Source organism: Sinocyclocheilus grahami, unplaced genomic scaffold, assembly GCF_001515645.1.
Source record: "Sinocyclocheilus grahami isolate Dianchi unplaced genomic scaffold, SAMN03320097.WGS_v1.1 scaffold1419.1, whole genome shotgun sequence".
NCBI classification, from domain to species: Eukaryota; Metazoa; Chordata; class Actinopteri; order Cypriniformes; family Cyprinidae; genus Sinocyclocheilus; species Sinocyclocheilus grahami.
In genome coordinates this window covers 137,581-164,118 of record NW_015506598.1, presented here as the reverse complement: position 1 = coordinate 164,118, position 26,538 = coordinate 137,581, and the positions used below count along the sequence as shown (strand labels likewise).

Below are 26,538 nucleotides of genomic sequence, written 5' to 3'. Positions count from 1 at the left end.
GTAGCACAGCATTTTTGAATGATTGTCTTCATGAGTTTGTCTGCATCCATATTGCATGTTTCCTCTCACTTGTAAAGTATGCTTGCAGTTATTTCTTCTATTTCTTTCAAAGCAGTTCTTTCTGCATTTCCACTCACATATTTTTAAATCTGTTTCATTGAGGTTCCAAATAATGGCTCATTGGCTTCGATATAACACCTAGAAGCATATATTCTTATGCACACATTAAACCCAAATTTGGGCAAAAAGCACTAATGACTTGTTTAAGACTTGAATCTTAAAGCTGAGGACTTGCAACTCGACTTGGACTTGCCTGTCTTGACTCGGGACTTGACTTGGGACTTGTCTGTCTTGACTCTGGACTTGACTCGAGACTTGAATGCAAAGACTTGAGACTTACTTGTGACTTGCAAAACAATGACTTGGTCCCACCTCTGGTAGTTCCCTGCATGTACCTCCCAAAGTGGCTCAGTAAATGGCATAATATCCTTAAATCTTAAAACCACTTTGCCATGCACCCCATAACACTGTGTATTTGCCACCAAAAAAGTCTACTCCGAATTCTTACAGGTCAACAACAGGGAGAGAGCATGAGGAAGTAAACTATTTGAGAGAAGAAAGTAGGCAGAAGAGAGTCTAAAATAGCAATTCTACCTCTGTCCTTGCTCCTCTAACAGTCTATGACCTGCTTTCCAGGCAAGCCACAGTAGCCTAAGTGAACACTTCTGTGCTGTTTCTTTGTGTCTGGCGACCACTGGTTAAGTGTTTTAGGCTCAAGAACCTTCAACTGGGTCATGATGTTAAAATGAGAAAACAAACAGTCACCCACTGTAACAAACCTTGACATAACGTGGAGTGAGATCACAGATCGGCTTAAGACTATGGCCAGTGGCACGGTCGATTATACCTCACTTCAAATAACACTTCTTGGAAAGAGAAAGTGTGAACTAGGCAGTACACAGCTTATAATCAAATCTCTTTTAGCAGCTAAATAGTTAAAAGTACATATACTGACAGAACTACGCTGGGACATGTATTGGCAATATCTATGGTTGGTATATTTGTGACTAGTCCTGGCAAAATGAATCACAATGAGCAAATTTTCAAAAATTAGTTATTTCTATTTTCACATTGTCAATTAAAAGACCTTCAAAATTATGTATGATTTGTTGGAATCGGATGAAAAATGACTGAGCTACACCTGTTGATAGAGTCAGCAAACTCAATTTTGAGAAAAATCAAGTTAAAGTTTTCTGAATGTTCCAAAGCAAAATCTCCTAGCAACATTGTATCTTTTCCTCCAGTTCTTTTCTTAATAACAATTACTATATTAATAATCACAATATATGTATTTTTTATCTTTGTTATTATAAAAACAGATGCAAAAAAAACAGTAGAACAAATATAAGAAAAGCAAAGAATGCATTACCTTTTTAATTTAACATCTAAACAAAGGCATTCAAGTAAGAAAAACTAATAATCAAATGTAAAACTCTGTTTAGTGTGTTCATTACAAATACCCTGATAATTAAACTACAAAAGCAGTTTAATCAAGAGCAGTGAGTGATTCCTCTTTTCTTTTATTGTTAGATTAACATTAATGCAACAGACGGCCTATATCAAAACCTACTATAATGCACAGATTTAATATAATGTTACACATCAGATGTTTTTCCCCAACATTTCCCCAAATGATCACTTAAGAGATAACAGATTATGTTTGTGTGAATACTTAAAAACCTTAATTCTGTGTATACTGTATATGTATATTTATCTGGATTGCGCACTGACGGAAGCACCTTTTATGCGGGCGAGAAGGGAGCAGAGAAAAGGTACTCCCCTCAGAAAAAGTACAAATAAAGATAATTGTGTTTAATTACTATTTGGAGCATTGGGATCACTAGTCGAGGGCTTAATTAACTAATTTTTGAGAACAAACTCAAATTCGATGAAAATCAACATTTTCAGTTTTTTGCGTGTAGCTCAAAATTAGACCGTGAGCATTCCAACTCATTTTGCCAGCACGGGTCACATTTGTTACAAAAAAACACTCAAAACTGACAGTGGACACAACCCTAAAAAGTCATGACATGTTTTCTTTTTTTTTTTCCTTCTGTCTTTGCTCATCTAAAAAGGGACAGCATAAAATACCGTTATTTTGAACTTTCTGTTCATCATCAAGAATCCTGAAAAAATGAAGCATGGTTTCCACAAGAATTTTAAGAAGCACAACTGTTATCAGCATTGATGAATTCATAAAATAGGCTTTTGTCACCTCCAGACCAAGAACAACCAGAGAGAAAAACTCTCGTATACCAGTCCAAGTCATAATTGTGATGTGCATAATAAAGCTTCTTTATCTTTCCTTCTTCCCTCACTCTATCACTGTTTTCGTCTGCCCTCACTCTATCAAAGATTCATCTCTGTTTGTACTGATATGCATGCATTTCCTCACCTTGCTGTCCACAACGAGGTTTCGGATACAGCCAGTAAAGTGCTTATGTTGTAGTTGAGGGTAGATATATGGCAGGTTCTCATTCACTCCTCCTAGCTGAAGCACCTGTGTCAAGTTCAGATGCCTGAAATCACATCAGAGGATGTTGTTACCCTAACCACTTTTGCTTCACTACCACACGAGTTAATAATGTGCTGTATGCTATGGAGAGGTCATTTTTCACTAGAGATTAACTCTGATAATTCATTTGACCTTTTAGATTGAGACATTTGTGTTATTGTAAATGTTTCAAGACATTATCGAGTCAGTAACTGGCACGAGGCTCATATGTAGAGTGAGAAAGAGTATGTAATGATTGTTTCATTGACTGCTATCAAGGCGGAAGAATGATTTCTTTAGCACTCAAATTTTAATGGTCCATCAGGGCCATATTTTTTAACACTTTAAACAATTATGCATTGGTGTGAAAAGAGAAATAAATTAAGTGATTTACTTGTCCATATTTGGTGTGATGCCAGTAACTTCACAGGAAGTGTGGTCTTCAGTAGTTAGCCAGCTGCCCACTCCCTCCATCTCCATGATAGTGGCTCCTGCGCAGCGGTCAAGTGTAAAACGAACCTCCTGAAGAAGAAACGTGGGTGAAAAAGAACCTTTATCACCACAAAAATGTAGCAATTTGACTTCCATGAAACACCATTGATTGGGAGCATATTAAACATCATGGTCTGAGACCATTTAATGTAGTACTTTTTAAATAAACCTCGTATTTCCCCTTCTGATCCATGTAATACATTCCTCTGGTCAAAACCTTGTTGCTACATATTATTGAAGCTGTATCTCATATCATTCTCAGAAACGTGACTGGTATCCATTCTGCTAATGTTATTTCTGTTCGGGTTCAATTTGACCTCATCAAAAACACTGCTGAAAAATAGAATAAAATAAATCAATTGGTAGAAGAGGTAGAGTGTGTACTGGAAAATATAGTATGTAAAAATTAATTGGACTGATTCATGTTTTACAACGGGGTGCTCCGATATACCAAACAGAAATAATGTAATATTTTCAAAAAAGTACTAAGTATCATCCAGATACGTCAATTTTAGGTACATACTTCAAGCTTCGTCCTTGGGTCACTGAGACCTCATACAAAGATGAGGTTTGTTACTCTAAAAAAAATGCTTTATCTAATGCAACCCTTTTGGGTTGTTTTTTTTGACATAGTGTTGGGTCAGTTAACCTATTGAATGATATTTCATTTTAAATAATAAAAATGTACTCTAAAATCTGAACAGTTTATATACAATATTTTTTATTCAATGGCAATTCAGTCTTTTACAATCATAAAATACTCCGTAACCATTCAGTAAACTATTTAAGATGGGACAGGAGCAGCAAGAGCAGCCAATAGGAATCTGTGGGAAGAAAACTGCTATCAGTGGGCTGTTCCAGTTCATAAATGACAATCTTATATATTCATGTTTGATAAGTTACATCAAAAACAGCTTTACCTCATGCCATCTGGTCTGTCAGACATTTAAGTTTCAACCTGTCAAACGCATAGCACGTCAGTTAGGGTTACAGTTGCGTCGCTAGAGCACAGGATCAATATCGCTCCTATTTTAGTCAGTGGAGCGCACAGAAACTTTGTTACATATAACAGCAAAGTCGCATTGTGTTTAGCCCTGGTCACACATTTGTAGATCCAGTGGATGCAGTGTTTGTAGAAGGATAGTGTTCCAAGCAGATGTTAGCTGCAACATACATTTAAACAAAAAAGTACAAATGTGAGACTACAGACGTTTTCCTATTTGTACAGTAATAATTTGAAAGGAATACAATGTAATACAAACCTTAATTTCATTCAGGAAGTTTCCTATCAGTCAAGTTTTCTCTCAGGACAGAACACAAAATGACCGTTGATAGATGTATCGAGTTTTAACCAGTTTTTTTTTTGACATAGTGTTGGGTCAGTTAACCTATTGAATGATATTTCATTTTAAATAATAAAAATGTACTCTAAAATCTGAACAGTTTATATACAATATTTTTTATTCAATGGCAATTCAGTCTTTTACAATCATAAAATACTCCGTAACCATTCAGTAAACTATTTAAGATGGGACAGGAGCAGCAAGAGCAGCCAATAGGAATCTGTGGGAAGAAAACTGCTATCAGTGGGCTGTTCCAGTTCATAAATGACAATCTTATATATTCATGTTTGATAAGTTACATCAAAAACAGCTTTACCTCATGCCATCTGGTCTGTCAGACATTTAAGTTTCAACCTGTCAAACGCATAGCACGTCAGTTAGGGTTACAGTTGCGTCGCTAGAGCACAGGATCAATATCGCTCCTATTTTAGTCAGTGGAGCGCACAGAAACTTTGTTACATATAACAGCAAAGTCGCATTGTGTTTAGCCCTGGTCACACATTTGTAGATCCAGTGGATGCAGTGTTTGTAGAAGGATAGTGTTCCAAGCAGATGTTAGCTGCAACATACATTTAAACAAAAAAGTACAAATGTGAGACTACAGACGTTTTCCTATTTGTACAGTAATAATTTGAAAGGAATACAATGTAATACAAACCTTAATTTCATTCAGGAAGTTTCCTATCAGTCAAGTTTTCTCTCAGGACAGAACACAAAATGACCGTTGATAGATGTATCGAGTTTTAACCAGTTTGGCACAGTTGGGTAAAAATAATAAAATATTACAAATAACCTAATAAAATGACCCAAAATGCTGAACCCAGCATTTGGGTTAAAAAAAAGTTTTTTTAGAGTGTACGTACACATACACAGACAGACGTATGCAGAACATGGATACAAGGATATTTCACTCAAAATGAAAATGCTGTTATCATTTACTCATCCTCATGTTGTCCCAAACTTCTAACCCAAGTCTTCTGAAGCTCAAATGTGATTGCTTGATGTGAGATCCAATGAGGTTTATTCTCATACACTGACCATATTTGATATGCTCTGTGTTGATCAATGTTTATGTCTGCATAAAATCCTAAATTAAATATGTTCATCATATAAAGCAACCATGTCTCTAAACTGCTTGATTAATATGGATTAATTTTACCATGTTTTCATACATTTTTTAAAGCGTAAAGCCAAAAATTGGCTCAAAATAATACAAATCTTTGATATCCTGAAACTAAAAAAATCAGATTCTGTTCCAATCATACACTACCTGATTTTCTGTGAAATCCGTCAACTACGACAGACCAATATCTGTAGACTGGTTCTGACTTTCAGTAAATCAGGGCAAAAGCCATTAAGTGTATTCCAGCCTTAGATGTCCACTTATACAGAAACACAAATCAAGAGCTCTTTCTCTCTGAGATCTTCAATGCTGGAAGAAGCAACAAACAAAAAAAGGTGTTGTGTTTCCTCACACTTCACCCTCTTTCTCCACTCTCTGTAGAGGCTAAACCCTCAGGCGTGGTAATATTAAACGCATAGCATGTCAAGATGCTAAAAGCTCCAACCTGCAATGTTCCCTTCACACCCAGCAGGATGCCTGCGTCCTGTTTGTATCGAACAATAAGCGTTATAATTTCAAGCAATTTCAGACTGACCCTAAGGCAAATTGCACCACGGCAAGACTACATGTCAGTGCTACTACAGAGCCTAGCAGCAACAGAGTAGCTGCTGAATCTAAAATAGTCCTGGCAACACTGAATACAAATTAGCACACTAAACAATGTCTGGGATCGAGTAAACCCTGACTAACAGCTGTCACCACAGTTCCACTGTCCCTTTTGGAGGATTTCAGAAGAGATAAGTAAGACTTTGACTTCTACAAAAGTGCTGAGGTGTACTATTGGAGGTAGATGGCTGGGCTCAGCAGTCAGTCGCTTGCTAACGGTGAATACTTACTTTGCTGTTGCTCCTCACGTCCAGTCTGTGCCACCGTCTATCCGCTACGTTCACGTTGCCCGGCAACTGCAGAACCAATGTACCCGAGCCGTGGTTAATTTTCAGGGTAGGGGTGCCGTCGATCAGTTCTGAGAGAGAAGGACAGCGACAGACAGAGAGAGAGATGAGAAGAAAGGGTAAATATGTGGACAGTTAAAACACGGACACAGAACTATGAAGGAGTGGAAGATGGTTATAAAGACTCAACCTTGAGCATGTACACCGTCGAAAAACTACCTATTGAAAGCATTATATAAGCTCAACCAACAGCAGGTTTTTGACTAACAAATATATCACATAAACTACCCCTTTGTTTCACATTACAAGGTCAAGTAAGCACTGCAGAGCCTGCCTCAATTATGATTATATCATCCTCTGGCATAATAGGAAAAACATATTAGAGAAAGTTCTTCTTTTTGTCTGAGTTAGTCGATTGGCAAATTAAAAATTAATGAAGCCAGGAAGACTCCCTTAAGCTTGGTATAGTCTGACTGTGAATCTGAGCATAAGGGAAGAAACGCCTCCAACTAATTTCACATTTGTCAGCAGGGTCTTTGCTGTTAAATAAGCCTTCACTTTGGCCGACATATCTGTCTTGAGTTTCACCAACCCGCTTTTCCAATATGTCTTCAAATTCTCCCTCTATTTTCTTATTTGTCATCCTCTCGATTTCTCCCTTTGATGCTGCACTTTTGTCATTTCTGCTATGTAGCACTGTTTGGCGCTGACGGTCTGCTGACCGTGAAAGTGAACTTTCGCTGGGCACAATGTTTTCTTTCTACTGTATAAGAGGTAAGATGAGCTACAATTTAGCAACACTAGATGCTTCTTATTTGTCATCCTCTCGATTTCTCCCTTTGATGCTGCACTTTTGTCATTTCTGCTATGTAGCACTGTTTGGCGCTGACGGTCTGCTGACCGTGAACTTTCGCTGGGCACAATGTTTTCTTTCTACTGTATAAGAGGTAAGATGAGCTGCAATTTAGCAACACTAGATGATTCTCAAAACACATGTACCCACTTCATTAGCTCAAATCAAATGACTGAATCTCCAGACAGATTGTCCTGGCTAATTCCTTCACACCGTCATTAAAACTGGCTGATTTATGCCGTCCATCTGTGCTTTATTCTTGCTGTCACTCTATGTCTCCTATTATTTCTTGCACAGAATGCTCTGGGTAGTGAATGCCTTCCATCATCCTCCCGTTTTAACCCATTCAAGTGGCTCATGAGTGCTGAGGGACTTTGTCTCGCTGTATCTGTTGAGGGGGATGTTTGGTGTGCACATGCACAAATAGAGCAATGGTGGAAATAATGGCTCAGAAGTACTGATTAATAATATTGCTCTGCACTTTGCAGGTGTTAGCTAAGTACATATTTCAGTCACACAGTGTGTGTGTGTGTGTGTGTGTGTGTGTGTATATATATATATATATATATATATATATTCACTCTTCACATACAGACATACATTTTTAAATTTTCATCTAAAATGAGCACTTTTATCAGGTTCCTATGTTTAAATTCAGTAATTTTACTCTAATGGTAATGCATAGGTCATTTTCTATGCAATTAAAGTGAAACAACTGAACAAAATATAGGAGCCTGATAAAAATGCTAATTTTAGAAGAAAATTTCAAAGGGCACTTAGAGGCTTATTCATTAGAACTTTATTTTGATGTTGTTGATGTTTAAATGTAGTGATGGGGAATCAATTCCAAAAGAAATACACACACATGCATGTATATATTTCAGAAAAATATGTTATTGCTGTTTTGCTGCATTGTTTATAAAAAAATACAGCCTCGGTGAGCAAAAAAAAAAATCAAGATGAAAAAGTTCAATATGTGTGTGTGTGTGTGTGTGTGTGTGTGTGTGCATACATTCATATGTTTGTACATACACACATACACACACACACACACACACAAACACTTGGGAGTGAACATTTTGTTTGCATCTGTCTCAAATATTATTACCATATCTATCATCTTGAAATTTGTTTTTCCCTGAACAGTGTAAATTAATGTTTTATGTAATACATTTGTGATAATCAAATGTACTTGTTCACAATATTTTTTTGTGTCACTATTTCATTTTAATTCCCAGGATTGAAAAAAAAAAAATTGCCAATAAAACATTAAACATAGCCTTACAACTCAAAGATGACAGTGAGTGTGTGCGCTTGTGTTAATTACTCTCAATTGTATCAAATCTCAGCCGATACACAGTGTAATTTTGGGCATTTTGTTTGTCTAGTATATGTAACCTGCAAAGTTTTTTAACCCTTGTCTGCATAGCAAGGACATTTAAAACTTCACAAATTGAAATTATAAACCTACTCTAAATCCTTTATATTTTTACAGAGAGACTTCATGCCATGATTCATACAGCTGAATGAAATAACTATATAAACTCAGAGTTTCTTAAACTGTTCCTATTCTGGCGTGTGGCATGATGAGTCTGAGAGGGTTCACCATGAAGCAGGTTTCTGTAAATTGACCGTAATGTGCACATCACACTCTGGGTGTAACCGTATCTCTGTGCTCACTTTCATCTGCCAGACGCTCCTCCTGAGTGTGTGTGTGTGTGTGTGCAAAAGCTCACAAACACCTCACAGTTCCAAAAAAACATTAAAAAAGTTTTTTAAATCACAGCAATACATGAATTACATTACATTTTTTTCATTTCATGAACCGATAATTAAAATAAACACAAACTCTGCTCACACATTCAGCCTATATGATCATTTTATTTCAATTTTTTATTACCCTATCTAACATGAATTCTGACAGATATTGAGAAATATTGATTATACATCATTAAAAGTGCACAAACTCATAAACACACAGCCTTTCGAAAGTTTGAAGTTTTTTTTTAAATACTGCATTAATTTGATCAAAATTACAGTAACAGTAAATATTATTCCAATTTAAAATAACTGTTTTTCATGTTAATGTATTTTAAAATGTTATTTATTCATGTAATGGCAAAGCTGAACAGCCATTACTCCAGTCTTCAGTGTCACACGATCTATCAGAAATCATTCTAATATACTGATTTGGTGGTCAAGAAACATTTTAAAAATATTAAGCGGCAGTTGTGCTGCTTAATATTTTTGTGGAAAAAGTTTTTGGTCCCACTTTATGTTAGGTGGCCTTAACTACTATGTACTTACATTTAAATTAATCATTTGGTACAATGCACTTATTGTGTACATACATGTTTTTACATTGTACTTAAATACCTATATGTAATTACTCTGTAATTAATTTCTGTAATTACATTTATAATTACACGGTTGACCCATCCCTTACACCTTAACCCACCCTTAAATCTACCCATATCACCAAACCTGTCCCTAACCTGTACCCACCTCAATAGCAGCAAAAGTGTTTTGCAATACAATATGAACACAATTGTACTTATTTTTTTATGTAAGTACATAGTAGTTAAGGCTACCTAATATAAAGTGTGACCAAGGTTTTTTTTTTTTTTCCAGGATTCTTTGATCATATGAGGTTCAAATGAACAGCATTTATTTGGAATAGAAATCTTTGGTGATATTATAACTGCCTTTACAGTCTTCACTCTCACTTTTGATCAATTTAATATGTCCTTCCTTGTATTCAATTCTTAAAAGAAAAAAACTAACTGAACCCGTTTGTGTGTATATATGCATCAGAATGAGAAAAATAAAACATTTAATTTAAATAGATCAAGGTCATATATTTTTCATTTAATATTAATCCACATATTCTTTAATTATTAAATAGATGTTATGTATCTATGCATTTCAAGATCCTCTAAAGGAAACCAACATAAGAAACTGCTTTGGATAAAAATGCATTTTAGATTAATAATTTATATGGTGCATTACCTTTACATCCTTGACAAAACTAAGCAATTAATCAAGTATGCCATCTATTCACAAAAGGTGAGAATGTTCTTCAATGTCCCTGTACATCATCTATGGCCACAAGTCTGTTCAATCATGTGCAAATGACCTCATGAGGCTACTTATCATTCAATAAGTGTCCTTAATCAAATACATTAAATTTGTCATTCTAATTTGTCTATTGATTCGACATGCTCACCCCCCAAATCTTTGTCTAACCTTGAAAAGAGACTGTAACCACCAATAAGACCCATGTGACATGAAGTCTTCAAGCACGTATCCGTGCCCATTTCAATCAATGAAAATAAACTGAGGAAGAGGTCAGAGGTTGTCTAGAGGAAATGAATCTGGGCTGTAATGAGAAAAAGTGAGTTGAGGACGATGAATTCATGCTAGAGGTGAAGAAAGATGGTTGCTCTTTAATAGAGATGCCATGTGTGGATTTCATGCTTGCCCTTTTTTCATAATTTACGCAGCTACGCCTCGAGCGCTTTGACTGATGTGTGAATCACCCAAGGCAAAAGTATATGCGTGCCTTAATATACATAAGGCTTATAGGGAAAATGCATGTTTACTCAAGTTGTTAACAAATTTAATTGGAATCATCAAAACGACAAGAAAGGCATTTCTTGTCAATTTGAACTTCTTTTTTAAAATTAAAGTCAAAATTCTTACTGCTGAAATACCCACTGGAAATAATTATTGGCCAGCAGCAATGTTCGGCTCACCTCAAATCAAAGCCAAACAAATACTACTTGACCTTGGACTCGTTGCAAAGGTCGCGATTAATAATGCAACCGTAAGCAACTCAGAAGTACTAATACTCGCACAGACACACCAACATGATCTGCTGCACTCAGGGATGTGTGTGGGAGGCCCCTGGGTGTGTGTACACTATGCAGCTACATTGTAGTATCAGTGTCATGAGTGTCTTTAATAAGAAGAGCAGAGGCGTAAAACTGGCAGGCAGCAGGTCAATGATAAGGTTTAATAGGCCATGGTGAAGAACAGCAGTAAGTAATAAGGTCTGATAGAGTGAAGGCGAGAAGGACTGGAGAGAGAGACTAATGCATGGAGACTCACACTGTGGCTACACTTGTTCCGCTGTCCTCCACACTGCCATTCATCATTATTCATCTCCCGCTTTCTTCCTTCGTTCCACCTTTTCCGTTCATACACCATCTTCGTCTCTCACCCAGACATTAACTTCTTTCTCCGTTTAAGTCATGTCTGAGCTGCGCCACTTACAGTTACTCCTCAGCAGTTCCTTCAAATCTGCACTTCTTTTATCTATTTAATCTGTCTATCTTTCCTCGCTCTTCCTATATCTCTCTCTCTCTCTACTAGACTGTTTCTCTGTTTCCATCTTTCCTCTTTCAGATTTCCTCTCTGTTTGATGCATGTCCTCACTAGACCCATCCAACCATTCTCTCTCTCTCTTCCTCGCCTCTTTTCTGGTGCTGGTTCCGCAGCCAGTGCCCAGTTTAAATCCAATCGACACATTTCTATAGCACAAGTTGGGGAAAAATCACCTCTGTAGTGCTCCTGAAACCTGCGAACTAGGAACTGATAATGTCTTAAAAAAAAAAAAGAACTCCACTTGGCAAACAAAACTAGATAACAGAACTGTCTTCACTGGAAATTATTTTTATATTTGAATATACAAGTTAGTTAGTTAGTTAGTTAGTGTTTTTAACAGCTCTTGTAGAGATATTTTAGATTTTGTAGCTCCAATTAGAGCAAGAAAGGTGAAACCTTCTTTACCATGGCTAAATGAAGAATTAAGAAACGTAAATAAACTATGCAGGAAGGCAGAACGGAAGTAGAAAAAGGATAAACTTAGTGTCTCCCTTGCCTCTTTAAAAAATCTGATGTCCACTTGTCAGTGTAAAGTTAAGGAAGCAAGGAACACATATTTTTCAGACCTGATTACTAAACAGGGACATAATCCAAGAATACTTTTAAAAACTATTAATTCTATTATAGGTCCTTTGCCTAGCCAGCTAGTTGAATCTACTCCAGAGAATTGCGACGCCTTTTGAATTACTTTAAAATAGTGGAGATTAGACAGCAGTTTAATACAGATTTCAGAGATCATGATGTTGATTCATGTCCACCTTCAACATTTACTAATTTTAATGAAATCTCTTTGTCTACCTTGGAACACATTGTTGTACTTTCAAAATCCTCCTGTCCTTCTGACTGCCTTCTTACTTGGTTTTTAAAAGCTGTATTTCACACGGTTGGTCCAGATATTTTAGCTATTATTAACTGTTATTTGTCTTCTGCCATTTTTCCCGCATGTTTTAAACATGCCACTATTTATCCATTACTAAAGAAGGCTTCTCTATACCCCTCCAATTTAAGTAATTTTATACCTATTTCTAAGCTTCCATTTCTATCAAAGATCTTAGAAAAAGTTGTGTCAATGCAACTGATTTCGTATATGAATAATAATTTAATCTTTGAAAAATTTCAGTCTGGTTTCCGCTCCCAACATAGCACTGAAACTGCTCTGGTTAAGGTTGCTAATGACCTAGTGCTTGCAGCCTATGCTGGCTTGTACTCCGTTTTAATCCTTCATGATCTTAGCTCAGCCTTTGACACAGTGGACCATAATGTCTTGATCAACCGTTTATAAACTTATGTTGGTATCAGAGATGTAGCTCTGGATTGGTTTATTTCTTATTTGTCGAATATGTCTTTTTCCGTAGTGCTTGGAGATACCTCCTCTTCTCGTGCTCCTTTATTCTGTTGGGTCCCTCAGGGATCTATTTTGGGTCCCCTTCCGTTTACTACCCCTCTGTCAAATTATGCGCAGTTATGACATTGAGTTCCACTGCTATGCAGATGATACGCAATTGTATGTCCCGGTAAAGCCTGGTATTATTGATACATCCCATATTATGTCATGCTTCATCGAAATCAATAAGTGGATGTCGAAAAATGTTCTGCAGTTGAATGAGTCCAAGTCAGAAGTGCTTATAATTACCCCATGTGTCCCCAGTAGTGCTAGTATTAATAAGTATTAATAATCTCTCCTCTAGTCTGGGCGTTTTATCTCATAATGTTCAAAAAGATGCTCTGAGTTAGTTTTTGACTCAGAACTGTCCTTTGATGTTCACGTGACTAAAGTGGTTGTTTTGCACAACTGAGGCAACTAACAAAGATAAAGTCATTCCTTTCTTTGGCAGATTTGGAAAAGGTCATTCATGCTTTTATTTCTTCCAGACTTGATTATTGTAATGCACTTTATTCTGGTATTAGCAAGAGAAATCTCCAAAGATTGCAGCTGATTCAAAATGCTGCTGCTAGGCTTTTAACACGTACTAAGAACAGTGACCACATTACACTGATTCTTTTTGCTCTTCACTGGTTGCCTGTGAGTTTTAGAATTGATTTTAAGATTTTGTTGCTTGTTTTTAAGGCCTTGAAGGGTCAGGCTCCTGCCTATATTTGTGATTTATTAATTCCTTATGAGCCTGATCGCTGATTGAGATCATCCGGTAGGGTCCTATTAATGGTTCCAAAATCTCAACTTGTTACCAAAGGTGACCACGCTTTTGCTATCCATGAGCCTAAGCTATGGAACTCCCTGTTTGGGGATATTAGGCAGGCTCCTACTGTATCCTCTTTTTGTATTTTGTTACTACACTGATCTTTTTTATTGTAAAGCACTTTGCAATTTTGTTTTGAAAGGTGCTATATAAACACATATTTACTTACATAAAATGTGTTTTTATTATAGGACTTATAATCTTAATGTTAATTTATAAAAAAATATACTACTGTTAATTCATATTAGCTCATTATACATTAATGTTAGTTCATAGATCTTAAAATGTTTATATGTAATATAGAAATTTACTTTGATCTGGATTAATAATGTAAACGATTTGTGCACTGTTAGTTTATTAACATTAAATGGATAGTTTGAATGGAAATTTTAATCCTAATTGATTTACTTATTTATTTATTAACTTCTTATTTACTCACCCTGACATTACAAACCCATAATATTTTTGTTCACCTTCTGAAATGAAGATATTACTATTTGTGCTCCAAAAATAAATGGAAGTCTTAAAGGTTTAAAACGATATCAAGGGTGAGTAAATTATGACATAATTATTTTTTGGGGGGCTGAATTACCCTTTTAACTAATATAAATAAATTAAAGTATGGTTACACTCAATTGTTACCCATAAAACATGTTGTGGCAAGTTTGTTTGTGAGCAGATTACATAGTTACACTCAAATGGCATTGATGGTTCCGCGAAGAACCTTTATTAGCTATGGAAACTTTTCACTGAACAAAAGGTTCTTAATAGAAGAATAATGTTATTAACCAGTTTGAGCTTTTTCCAAAAACAGCCACTTGGATCTCCAGAGTGCCCCTTGGTAATCTGAAGGCTAGAAAAAGCTATTACATTTACTCTTACATGTACCACATACACCAAAACATTCTTTAAAAAAAAAAAACAATGATATATATATATATATATACCACCGTTCAAAAGTTTGGGCACAGAAAGATTTTTTACAGAAGTTTCTTGTGCTCATCAAGGCTGTATTTATTTGATCAAAAATACAGAAAAAAAAACTGTTATTTTGTGAAATATTGTTGCAATTTAAAATAACAATTTCTATTTTAATATACTTTAAAAAAAAAATGTATTCCCGTGATACAAAGCTGAATCTTCAGCATCCTTACTGCAGTCTTCAGTGTCACATGATCCTTCAGAAATAATCTAATATGCTGATTTATTATCAATGTTGGAAACAGTTGTGCTGCTTCATGTTTTTTGGAACCTGTGCTACTTTTTCAGGATTCTTTTATGAACATAAAAAACAACAACAACAAAAAACAGCATTTAAATGGATAAAAAGTGATATTAAAGATTCATATTGCTAGAAAATATTTTAATTTTAAATAAATGCTGTTCTTTTTAAAATTGTATTCATAAAATAATCCAGAAAAAAGTATCAGTTTCCAAAAAAAAAAAAAAAACATGAAGCAGCACAACTGTTTCCAGCACTGATAATAAATCAGCATATTAGAATTATTTCTGAAGGATCATGTGACACTGAAGACTAGAGTAATGATGCTGAAAATTCAGCTTTGATCACAGAAATAAATTACATTTTAAAGTATATTAAAACAGAAAACCAATATTAGAAATTTAAATAATATCTCACAATATTACAGTTTTTTTCTCTATTTTTGATCAAATAAATACAGCCTTGATGAGCACAAGAGACTCCATTAAAAACATTAAAAATCTCACTGATCCCAAACTTTTAAACGTCAGTGTATACTATATACTGTATATATATACAGTATATAGTAATACATATTATGTATAATAATAATAATAATAATAATAATAATAATAATTCAATACATTTATATAGCTCTTTTCTAAGCACTCAAAGCACTTTACATTGTGATGTGGGATCTCCTCATCCACCACCATATATAAAATAAGTACAAACTATTTCATAATGTTAAAAGTGCTACATTGCTACATAAACTTATGCTACATTGATGGGCAGCAATCAGCCTTCAAAAACAATATTTTTTCCATTAATACACAAATCCTACACTGATGGCCAGTTTTTCATGCAGCAGGCAGCATTCAGTCTATACAAAAAGATATATTTTGTCTCTATACATACATTCGCAGCGACATGTGCATCAGACGAGAACTTGCTGCTGAATGGTCAAGGCAGCTGTACATAAAACACCCATGATGTCCAATGCCTGGGTAATAACATCCCGCACATGTTGAAATCACATTAACTAAAAGTTTTGTCCGTCAATATTTTACCACAAAGGCCCTGGCAGGCTGTGTACTCAGTGAATTATAGGTTATGCGTTTCAAGATGTCACAAAATCTGATGGCACTCTTTGGATACTATGAGTAAAACTACTGCTCTATTTAAAAAAAAAAAAAAACTTTGGAGGCAGGCTCATTTGTTTTTGAGAGTCTAATGTATATGATAATATACAGTTTTACAACATGTGCTGAGATTGCATAATTTTGTGAAGAACGATGATGAACGGCAGATCGTTTAGCAGAATTCTGACATAAACCTATGGATAGTATATCAATATTTCATATATTTAACAATTTGGAGGAAAAAAGTTCTATTGGATGTTGTTCAATGGATGCTTAACTGGGGCTGCAGCTATCAATTATTTTAGTAATCGAGTATTCTACAGATTATTCCATCTATTAATCGAGTAATCGGATAAGAATATTTTTTTCTTTATTAAAGAGCAATACTAAATATATAAGAGATAATAAGATAGGTCTCTTAAAATAAACAACTAATTTGTTTACTTTTTAGAAAAATTAGCCTAACATTTTTATTGCTGAAACTGCATACATTAATAACCGTGAAAACTAAACCCATGTAATGCATTTAATTGCCAAATTACATTCAAAATGCAAATACAAATATATCAATAAAAAATAAATAAAATAAAAATAAAATAAATAAATAAAAATACAAACAGTAATTTCACATTACTTTAAAAAAGGTAAACAGTACAAACTAAAACTAAGGCATTAATCAAAATAATAGTAATACAAATAATAATAATACCTAAACATTTATGCTGTGCAACTTAACTTTCAAGTTTCAGCCTAACGAAAGCTCAAGCATGACATAAGCCTTCACTGTCTTCTTGGAAGGCTTTGTGGCTTTTGTAAGAGGCAAAAATCAGTGGACAGGAAGGTAACTTGGAACAAGAACAAGAGTCCATACACAATTTCTAAACACATTTTTCTGCAACATGAAATTAGTTATTTGGAGAATAAACCCTCTTAAATGTCCCTTTACGTACTACGTGTGTGTGTGTGTGTGTGTGTGTGTGTGTGTGTGTGTGTGTGTGTAAAAATTGTTTTTGATATCCTTCGTATTGTGTGTACTGGTCAGTTCACAGCAGTGATAGAAATTAATCTGTTCCAATAATTAATAAAGTGTGCATCATCTTTTGAGTCAGATTCTTACATTTAATCAGTCAATTAGAATAATAAGACATCTGTGCTGTTACCAAACAAATGATATCAGTAACAAAACTTTGTAATGCAGAGGAAACACAGAAGCTGCATCTGAAGAGGCATTTAGACGTATTTACACAGTTTAATTCAGCTCAGAGGGACATTAATGCATTTATTTTAAACATAAAACACAGAATGCTGATATTTACAATTCTTTTTAAAACTAAAATATATTTTAAATGTGAAATTTAAACCGCCAGTAGGTGGCAGCAAGTCACTGTTAATAAGTGAGTCATTGCGACTGAACCAAATCATTTAAACGGTTGATTCATTCAGGAACGAAACTGTCATTTCTCAGAGATGCAAAACAGTGCTGTGACTGTGTTTGGGACTATTTTTTTGTTGGCGAAATAAAGCAAAAATAGGCAATATAGTGTCTAAAATGTAAGTCTCAATATTTACTTCTTGTTTATTGAACTGTTGCATAAATTCACGTTTGTAATCATGGTGACTTTAGAGATGAAAACTGGCACTCTTCCTGTGATATTGACTAACTTTCTTTCTGTGGTATTTTTATGCACAATGGCGCTTAGTCTTTCACAACACATAGCTAACGTAGGGACATCATAACTAGCCACCATATTGATTTATGGTCTTAAATATGTCCAGCGCTTTTTTTTTTTTTACAGTCTATGGTCCAGCGTTTATCGGGTTGTGCGTCAGTAATAATGGTCCATGGGGAAACACGGTGTTCCGTGTGTAGTTACAGTAAATGGACTAAACAGAGTCTCGAGGCAAATTATTTGATGATTTTTGTATTCGAGTTACTCAATGTATTCAAGGAATCGTTTCAGCCCTACTCTTAACTTTAACAATTTAAATGTGATGGATAAGATTCATCTTGGAATCGCTGATTTATGATGAATGTATAAAATCTTGTTTTGATTCTGCATGTTTACAAATGCACTTCCGACATAACAGACTTTATTACTATCGCTGAAGCATTTCTATCATAAAACAGAGACTGGATAGTCACACTAAACCCACAGACCTTTCAAAACATGTATAATTTGTCAACATTCATAACATTTGTGAGCAGTTGCCTATAAAGTGAATGTAAACAAAGGTAAAGTGACAAATGGCCCAAGGGCATGGATCAACAGGTTAAAATATGCTTCACAAAAAGATTCTTTAATTAACTGTTCACAGAAAGATTCTCTGGGAATCCCAAAATGGTTCTTCTACTGCACTGTTATGAAAACCCACTTTATTTTTAACACCGTGTCTATACCGGGTGGGACTGCTGTCGCTTGAGGCTATCTACACTGTACACGCGTACAGTGTAGATAGCCTCAAGCGACAGCAGTCCCACCCAGTGTAGACAGTGAACAAAGTAACAGTTGCAAAGCGAACATTTTGTCCCTTATGCCAAAGGTAGTGCAAGAGTTTGCAATGCGTCATAAATAGAATGGGGCATTCGTTTACTACTGGGGACTCGTCACATCCAGCGACAGAATCACATAACTGTTTCTGTTGGCTTTTGTCGCATCGTACCGCTCACAGCCGGTGTAGACATGGTGTAAGAGTATGTGTCATCATTCATCTAGTCTAGTCAATGGGACCAGGGACCAGTTATGACAGATATTCAGAGATCCCTGGCTGAGCAGCAGTTCTGCCACAGTTGAAAAGAGGCATTCGACTATCACTCTCACCCTAATACTGACCTAAAACTGAAGCTCGGGCAGATCTCCACCACTTCAGCACTCTTTGTTTCTAGAGCCCCCATGAAACCCTGTCCACAGTTGTATCCTTTGCTTAATCTTAATCTTTCACTCCCTGTCACTCTCTTTTTCTCACCTCACATCCGCTGTCTGCCATCCGTCCCTCTCTCGTTCTCTCCATATGTTCTGCATCTCACCCAACACTGATTACACTCACATACGGCCTTATCTGCTACTTGTCCACATTTGCCAACACATCAGTGATCTGATCAAGAGCACAAGCTCTCTTATGAACGTATGCTTGGCACGTAGGCAGATCTGAGTTCATTAAAGCTCTAAATGTGTATACCCCATTGCAATCATTCTCCTAGATGAATGACAAATAAGCCTTTACTGATATAATGAGTGCCTTCGTTAACCCCTAATGAGCTAATATGGCTGCACACACAAGCCACCGGCGTGGCGAAACTGCGGAATTTATGACATGATAGCAGATCTCCCCTGAGTAAAAAAATGTTACAGCAATAAAACTTTTTTTATTAGAAACACTAAATCCTGCCGGAGAGACCTAAGGAGTCTCTTCATCTCTTTCTGTCTAAAATAAACATATTATCACCCCTTTTTTCATTCCCCTCTCTCTATGTGTAGTCCTACTGGGAGATGAGAGAAGATGTGCCAGAGGTTCAGCTTGTGATATGAAAGAATGATGTAGAAACTGAAGTGGTGTTCTGCCTGCGCAATCGCAATACCCTTCCCTCTCCTCTCAACCTGTGGTGAAGGTGTGTTTAGGTTACCTATGGCCATGAAGTCCTCCGGCTCCCACGGCTGAAGCTGGGAGAGGGGTCCGCTGTAGAGCAGCAAGCCATCTGCCACCTCTGTGATGAACTCCAGTGAGAGGTGGCTCTCGAAGCATGGCCTTATAGGGGGAAACCAAGCATAGCCGTTGCCATGGAAACTGTGTTTTGTCTGCTGGCACTCGGGTCCCTCAAACTGAGCCGGGCACTGGCATCTATGGTATACACACAGGAAATCAAAAGCTCTTATTAAAAACAGTACGAGTTTCGGGTTTTGTACACGTGCTACTGGACTGACCTGGACCCAAAAGAAAAAAAAAAAAAAACAGACAGAGAGAACGAGAAAAATATTTGTGGTAGTCAGACATTGTGGTATTACACAGCCCTAAATAAGCCTGAACCAGGAACATTTTATTTAAAAATGTAGGTTATTCGATATTATTATGAACTTAGGCAAGGCAAGTTTATTTATACTGTAGCACATTTTAGACACAGTGGTAATTCAAAGAGCTTTTACATAGACAAGATAATAGACAGATAGATTAGGGATGTTCATCTCCATAACTGAGGCCGATGTGATACACATCTCGATGCATATCCAACAACACGATGCATTAAAGATAAATATGAAATAGCTACCGGTGCAATGCGATATGATTCACCCCATTACGATGCAGTGTGATCTAATTTTCATTAGATTCAACACAATGCGATTAAATGAAAAACGGTGCAATGGAAAAAAAAATATATATATGATGCTATACATAATATAGTACAGATAGTTGGATCTCCATCTAGAGTCATGTTAATCTATATTCTATGTGACTCTCAGGACGCGCCTCAGTCTCCATAGTTTTGTGATATGTCATATTCACGTAGCAGCAGTGATGAGAGTACGCACTTGAGAAACAGTTTAGAGAGGAGAAATCAATCTACATATAAAATATTGGTCACAAATTATTGGTCACTTTCTAAATAATAAAAGTATAGCACATCCACTAATAATTATATAAAAATAAAACGTTTTTTTTTTTTAACCAATGCAAATATGTTAAAGCAATGCATCATGATTCAATTGCCAACTTGTACCTAATGCACACTTTTTTAAATCAATGCATCGTTAACTTTTATGCAGATGCACCAATGCGAAACGGTGAATCTTACCATCCCTAAGATACTGTAGACAGACAGACAGAGATAGATAGATAGATAGATGTTGCTTAATTTAAGTAATTGCCACTGACATATTTATAATCCCAATTCAGAAAAGGAAGTAGGACCTTTTCCCTATATGGCCCATACATTTTGGAATAGTGTTCCGTGCAGAATGCTTTCTTAAATGGATAGTTCTTTACTTTTCAGTCATCATTTACTCACTCTCACGTTGTTCCAAATCTGTACGACTTGCTTCTGTAAAACACAAATTAATGTCAGTGGGATTCCAAACAACATTGGACACCACTGACTTTCATATGACTTTTCACAGAATAAAGCATACACGTTTTGAATGACACGCGGGTGAGTAAATGATGACAGGTTTCATTTCTGGGTGAACTATCCTATGTCTTATATTGAATTTTCCGTTCTGCTGGTTCGTCTGGTCAGAGGAGAACTGGCCCCCCGCCTGAGCCTGGTTTCTCCCAAGGTTTTTTCTCCATTCTGTCCCCGCTGGAGTTTTGGTTCCTTGCCGCTGTTGCCTCTGGCTTGCTTAGTTGGGGACACTTCATTTCCAGCGATATCGTTGACTTGATTGCAAAGATATTATTTAAACTGAGCTGGATGTTGACCTCACTGAATTCAATGATGAACTGTCTTTAACTGAAAAATGAGTGTTTACTATTGTCATTTTGCATTATTGACACTATTTTCCTAATTAATGCTGTTCAGTTGCTTTGTCACAATCTGTATTGTTAAAAGCGCTATATAAATAAAGGTGACTTGACTTGACTTGACTTAAGTCTAGATTAAAGACCCAGGTAAGCCAAACATACAAACTTGATTTTTCTCAAAGCTTTGTATCCCACTCCCACCTCATCTCAGTTACTGAGTGATGCAACCTGTCAAATACAGCCTATACCAGCCAGACAGTGAGGTATGCTTCACTGACCACTGCCTGCATCCCCTTCAGTCATTTTAGGATGCACTTCAAAGACTATAGATCCATCATCATCATCATAATTTAATCATTATCCTTACAACAATTTTCTATGAACATATTAAACTACTTAATTCATAACAAATGACAAGTACTACACAAATCTTACAGGGACAGTTCACCCAAAAATGAAAATTCTGACATTAATTATTCACCCTCATGTCGTTCCATTTTAACTTTTAATAATGGGGGAGGTTGGTGACGTGGAAGATAAGAAGGGTTGAATAAAGTCGTTATTTTTGTTATCTTTGCACACAAAAATTGCTCTCGTAGCTTCGTAAAATTATAGTTGAGCCACTGATGTCACATGGACAATTTTATTGATGTCCTTACTACGCTTCTGGGTCTGAGAACATTTCAGTTACATTGCTCTCTATGGAAGGTCAGAAAGCTCTTTGATTTCATCAAAAATATTTTATTTTGTGTTCTCAAGATGAACGACAGTCTTACGGGCTTGGAACAACATGAGGGTGGGTAATTAATGACAGAATTTTAATTTTTAGGTGAACTATCCCTTTAATTAAAGTGCACATATTATGCTTTTTAACATTTTATCCTTCCTTTAGTGTGAGATATAGCGGATAAATTATTTATAAGGTGCCTTGAAATGCTTGTTTGTAGTCCCGCTATTGTGACTCCGCTATGTTAACGTTATACATTTGCATAAAACCCGCCCACTGACTGCTTAGGCCCAACCTCAAATAACATTTGGTTAAGTGATTTTGCTATATCACTGTTAACAGACACTGTTTTTTTGCTTCAAGGCCATAAACCATTATATGTACTTCCAATACCTACACCATAGTTACCACAGATATTATCCATATGGTAAGGGGCACTGCCTTTCCGACAGATGCTCTAAGTGGTTTACCACTTCATTAAAGGAACCTCCCAAACATCATCTTCTATAAAACTGAAATCACACTAGACCATACAATACAAGCCGATGTGCATCTCTTTGCCATCAAAAATTTCCATATGAAAGGTACGCTTCATATGCATACGTATTGGCATGACTCAAACAGTAATCAACAGCTCTCTTGTTCTGCTTTCTGACAGATCAGCCCCACCTGTTGCGCAGACTCTCGATTCAGCCCACAAACAGCATCATTTGCTCAGAAACATCAATGACAAATTGCTTTCTCTTGGTTTGCCACCCAAGCACTGCTGTGCCCTCAGATCTCCTGCCTCAGTGCCTCTTTGGCAAGTCTAATCATAGTCTTTGAAAAATGCATGAATCTATCACCGTCTATCCTCCATGTGTCTGTCTTCTTGCTCTTTGTTTCTTTCTCTCTCCTCACTGTCTCCCTTGTAGCTGCAGTTCTAATTGCCAGATTGAAAGGAAAATGACATGGAATGACAGTCTCTGTGCACTTATGACAGTTGAGACAATGCAAGATAGTTAGGCAGGTCAATGCACCCAATAAAGCAATCAAACGCATCATGAGTGCTCTAATTGTATTGTGCGCTAATCAAAACTATTCCCATGTTTACTAAAACAACATGCCATAGCAGAAGACAGGCAAAGATATGTTTATAGGACTGACCGTCAAACTAACTACATCATCTCCTGATTATCACTGGCATGTCTCGTCTAGCAATTCCAGCAGCCAGGGTACGATACGGGGGAGCTAGGGGGAGCTCAGCTCCCCTTAATAAGACATGGGCTCCCCTGAAAACGTGATTTGTGAAATTTTGTGGGGTCTCAAAAAATATTGACAATGTGTTATTTTGACGTGCAATTTCAGTTTTGTGTAATGTGATCATCATGGATTATTATGTGTAAAATTGCAAAAATAACATTCATTCATGCATGACAGCGATTTAACCTAATTAAATTCAATAAAGATAACTATACATGCTATTCTTGTCATGAGCATCAAGGTGTGGGGGTGCTGCGGTTTAGTACATGTTAACTCAAAGATTCGTAGAAAAAATATAAACGCTGGACTCTGTGGTCGATTCTGTGTTAAGATAAAGTTGTTATGTTATTTGCAATTATGTGTTGACTCTCAATGTCTTAGGTCTAACTGAACGGAGGAATTATAGTATTCTTCTTTAGCCTGACGACGAGTAACTTTAACCGTTGTTCATGTGAACTCAAAGACAGCCTGATGCTTTGTTTATAGACTATTTGTGGGTGGCTGTTTTTTGTTTCACCTATCAATTCGTGTCGATAAAGTATAATAGGGTAAATCCTGTATAGTGATTTATCCTATATAGTGCTTGGATAAAGCAAGTAGTGCATACAAAAATACAGAACAGCTAAATTACAAGTTTAAATCATTGTAAGCCCTCTTTTGAGGCACGCGCAAGAGCATGAATACCCCCCCCCCCCTTATATAAAAAAAAAACAAAAAATCAAGTGGGCTCCCCCAAAGACCACGGTATAGTTCGAACACTGCCAGCAGCAAACAATTTGTCTGTCCACACTGAACATGAAAATGCTGCTAGATAGGACACAATTACAAATAATTAGATAATATTTGATGTTTAACACAGAGCTATGAGGATATCTGATCAGTTGTATCTCACAGTGGGCGGAGCTACCTACCATGACACTACAGGAGTATAAACCAAAAGCAAAGAAGCATCACTACTCAAGTCATCAAATTGTTCTACCTAGTATACGTCACACCAGTGTTTACACTCATTTAGTTTATTAGGGGCCAAGCACCGAAGGTGTGAAGGCACCAATTGTATCCATTGGCTTTCTTCTTCTTCTCCTTGGCCTATGGCAGCCCATAGGACCACTTTCGGGAAAGTTGTGAAATTTGGCACACTGATAGAGGATAGTCTGAACTGTCGCCATAGCAAATTTGGAGTCTCTAAGTCAATCCCTCTAGTGCCACCAACTGTCCAAAGTTTCACTCATGTTTATGCTAATAACTTTTGAACCATAAGGGCTAGAAACAAAATTATTTTTCCTCTGATTCCTTGGCTCAGGCCGATTCGATATTCCATTTATTCTGCCATTTTGAATTTTCTGAAAAACCTACTTTTTCAAACTCCTCCTAGGCCGTTACTTCGATTTTCACGAAAATTGAACCAGATCATCTTCAGACCATACCGACAAAAAGTTATGGAATTGAAGTCGATTCGTCAAACCGTTCTCAAATAACGTGTAAATGAAATATATGAAAAACATGCAAAAATGGATGTGAGGCTATATCGCAACGGTTTGGTGTATTGAGACCAAGCTTGGTGCGTGTTATAACAAGCATGACCAGAGGCTACCTGCATTTCGTCACAGTGCCACCTATTGGTCTGGAGATATGAAAAATGGTTATTGTTTCTTATCATTTCTGAATGGTTTCACCAAAAATCACAAAACGCCTCAGGTTACGTATGTAACCCTAGTTCCTCGAGGGAACGAGACGCTGCGTCGAAAAACGCTAGGGGAACGCCCTTCAGCGTGACGGGCTCTGAATCTCGTGTGTAATCAGACCAATAGATGGGCGAGACGTCACGGCGGGTGACGTAGTGACCAGGAGGCTATAAAAGCACGTGCGGTGAGACCAGCGTCAGCTCAAGGAGTGAAGCAAGTGCTGGCAGGGACGCCGGAAGGATGGCACCGAGACGCAGCGTCTCATTCCCTCGAGGAACTAGGGTTACATAAGTAACCTGAGGCGTTCCTCTTCAGGAACTCGAGCTGCGTCGAAAAACGCTAGGGGAACGAGAATGCCCACGCCGCCAGACTTCTAAGTCTCTGCCGAGTGTGGAAGACTGCACAGCTACGGCGAGAGGACAGAAGAGCCAGGAGTGGCTCGCAAGTCTAGACCATAAAACCTAACAAAGGTAAGGGGCATGGACCAACCTGCCACATTGCAGATGTCCTGCATTGGAACACCCGCTAAAAAAGCCTTAGAGGCTGCCACACTACGAGTTGAGTGAGCCTTGACCCCTAACGGCGAAGGGAGATCAGAGGACTCATAACAGCTGGAGATGGCATCCACTATCCACCGACTGAGGGTCTGTTTAGTTGCCGGCAGACCTCTCTTAGGGGGACCGTAACAAACGAGCAACTGGTCCGCCCTCCTCCACAGGGCAGTTCTGTGGACGTATGCATCCAGTGCACGCACCGGACACATGCAGTTTAGCCTCTGCTGGTCTGGATCCTCGAAGGGAGGAGGACTGAAGGCCTGGAGTACGACAGGCCGCGGTGCAGAGGAGGGGACCTTAGGGACATATCCCACTCGTGGGAACAGAAACGCCTTGGCCAGCCCATGTGCAAAGTCTAGGTAAGACGGGGCCACAGAAAGGGCCTGCAGATCCCCAACTCTCTTGAGGGAAGATATCGCCAGAAGAAAGGACGTTTTTATAGTCAGGAGGCGATCAGATATGTCCTCAATAGGTTTGAAGGGAGGCCTACAGAGAGATTGTAGCACCACAGCCAGGTCCCACGTGGGGACACGAGATTGGTCTCCGCACCAGGAAGTGAAAAGTTTCCACTTCAAGGTGTACAGTTTCCTCGTGGAGGGAGCTCTGGATTGGAGAATGGTCTCAACAACCTCAGTTGAGAGACCGGAAGCTATGAGTTGTGCCCCCTCAGGGGCCACACCCACAATTTCCACAG

The 26,538-nt window shown here is 37.2% G+C and overlaps 1 protein-coding gene across 1 annotated transcript in view; it reads right to left on the bottom strand.

Annotated features, from left to right (window-relative positions):
- Positions 1-26,538, bottom strand: part of LOC107570130 (neural-cadherin) — a 158,346-nt gene that overhangs the window by 35,730 nt on the left and 96,078 nt on the right. Inside the window, exons 18-21 of the mRNA XM_016256329.1 lie at positions 19,808-20,022; positions 6,349-6,476; positions 2,949-3,076; positions 2,456-2,579 (exon numbers count right to left, since the gene is read on the bottom strand). Of these exons, the coding sequence (XP_016111815.1) occupies positions 2,456-2,579; positions 2,949-3,076; positions 6,349-6,476; positions 19,808-20,022 (595 nt within the window). The remainder of the gene's footprint in view (positions 1-2,455; positions 2,580-2,948; positions 3,077-6,348; positions 6,477-19,807; positions 20,023-26,538) is intronic.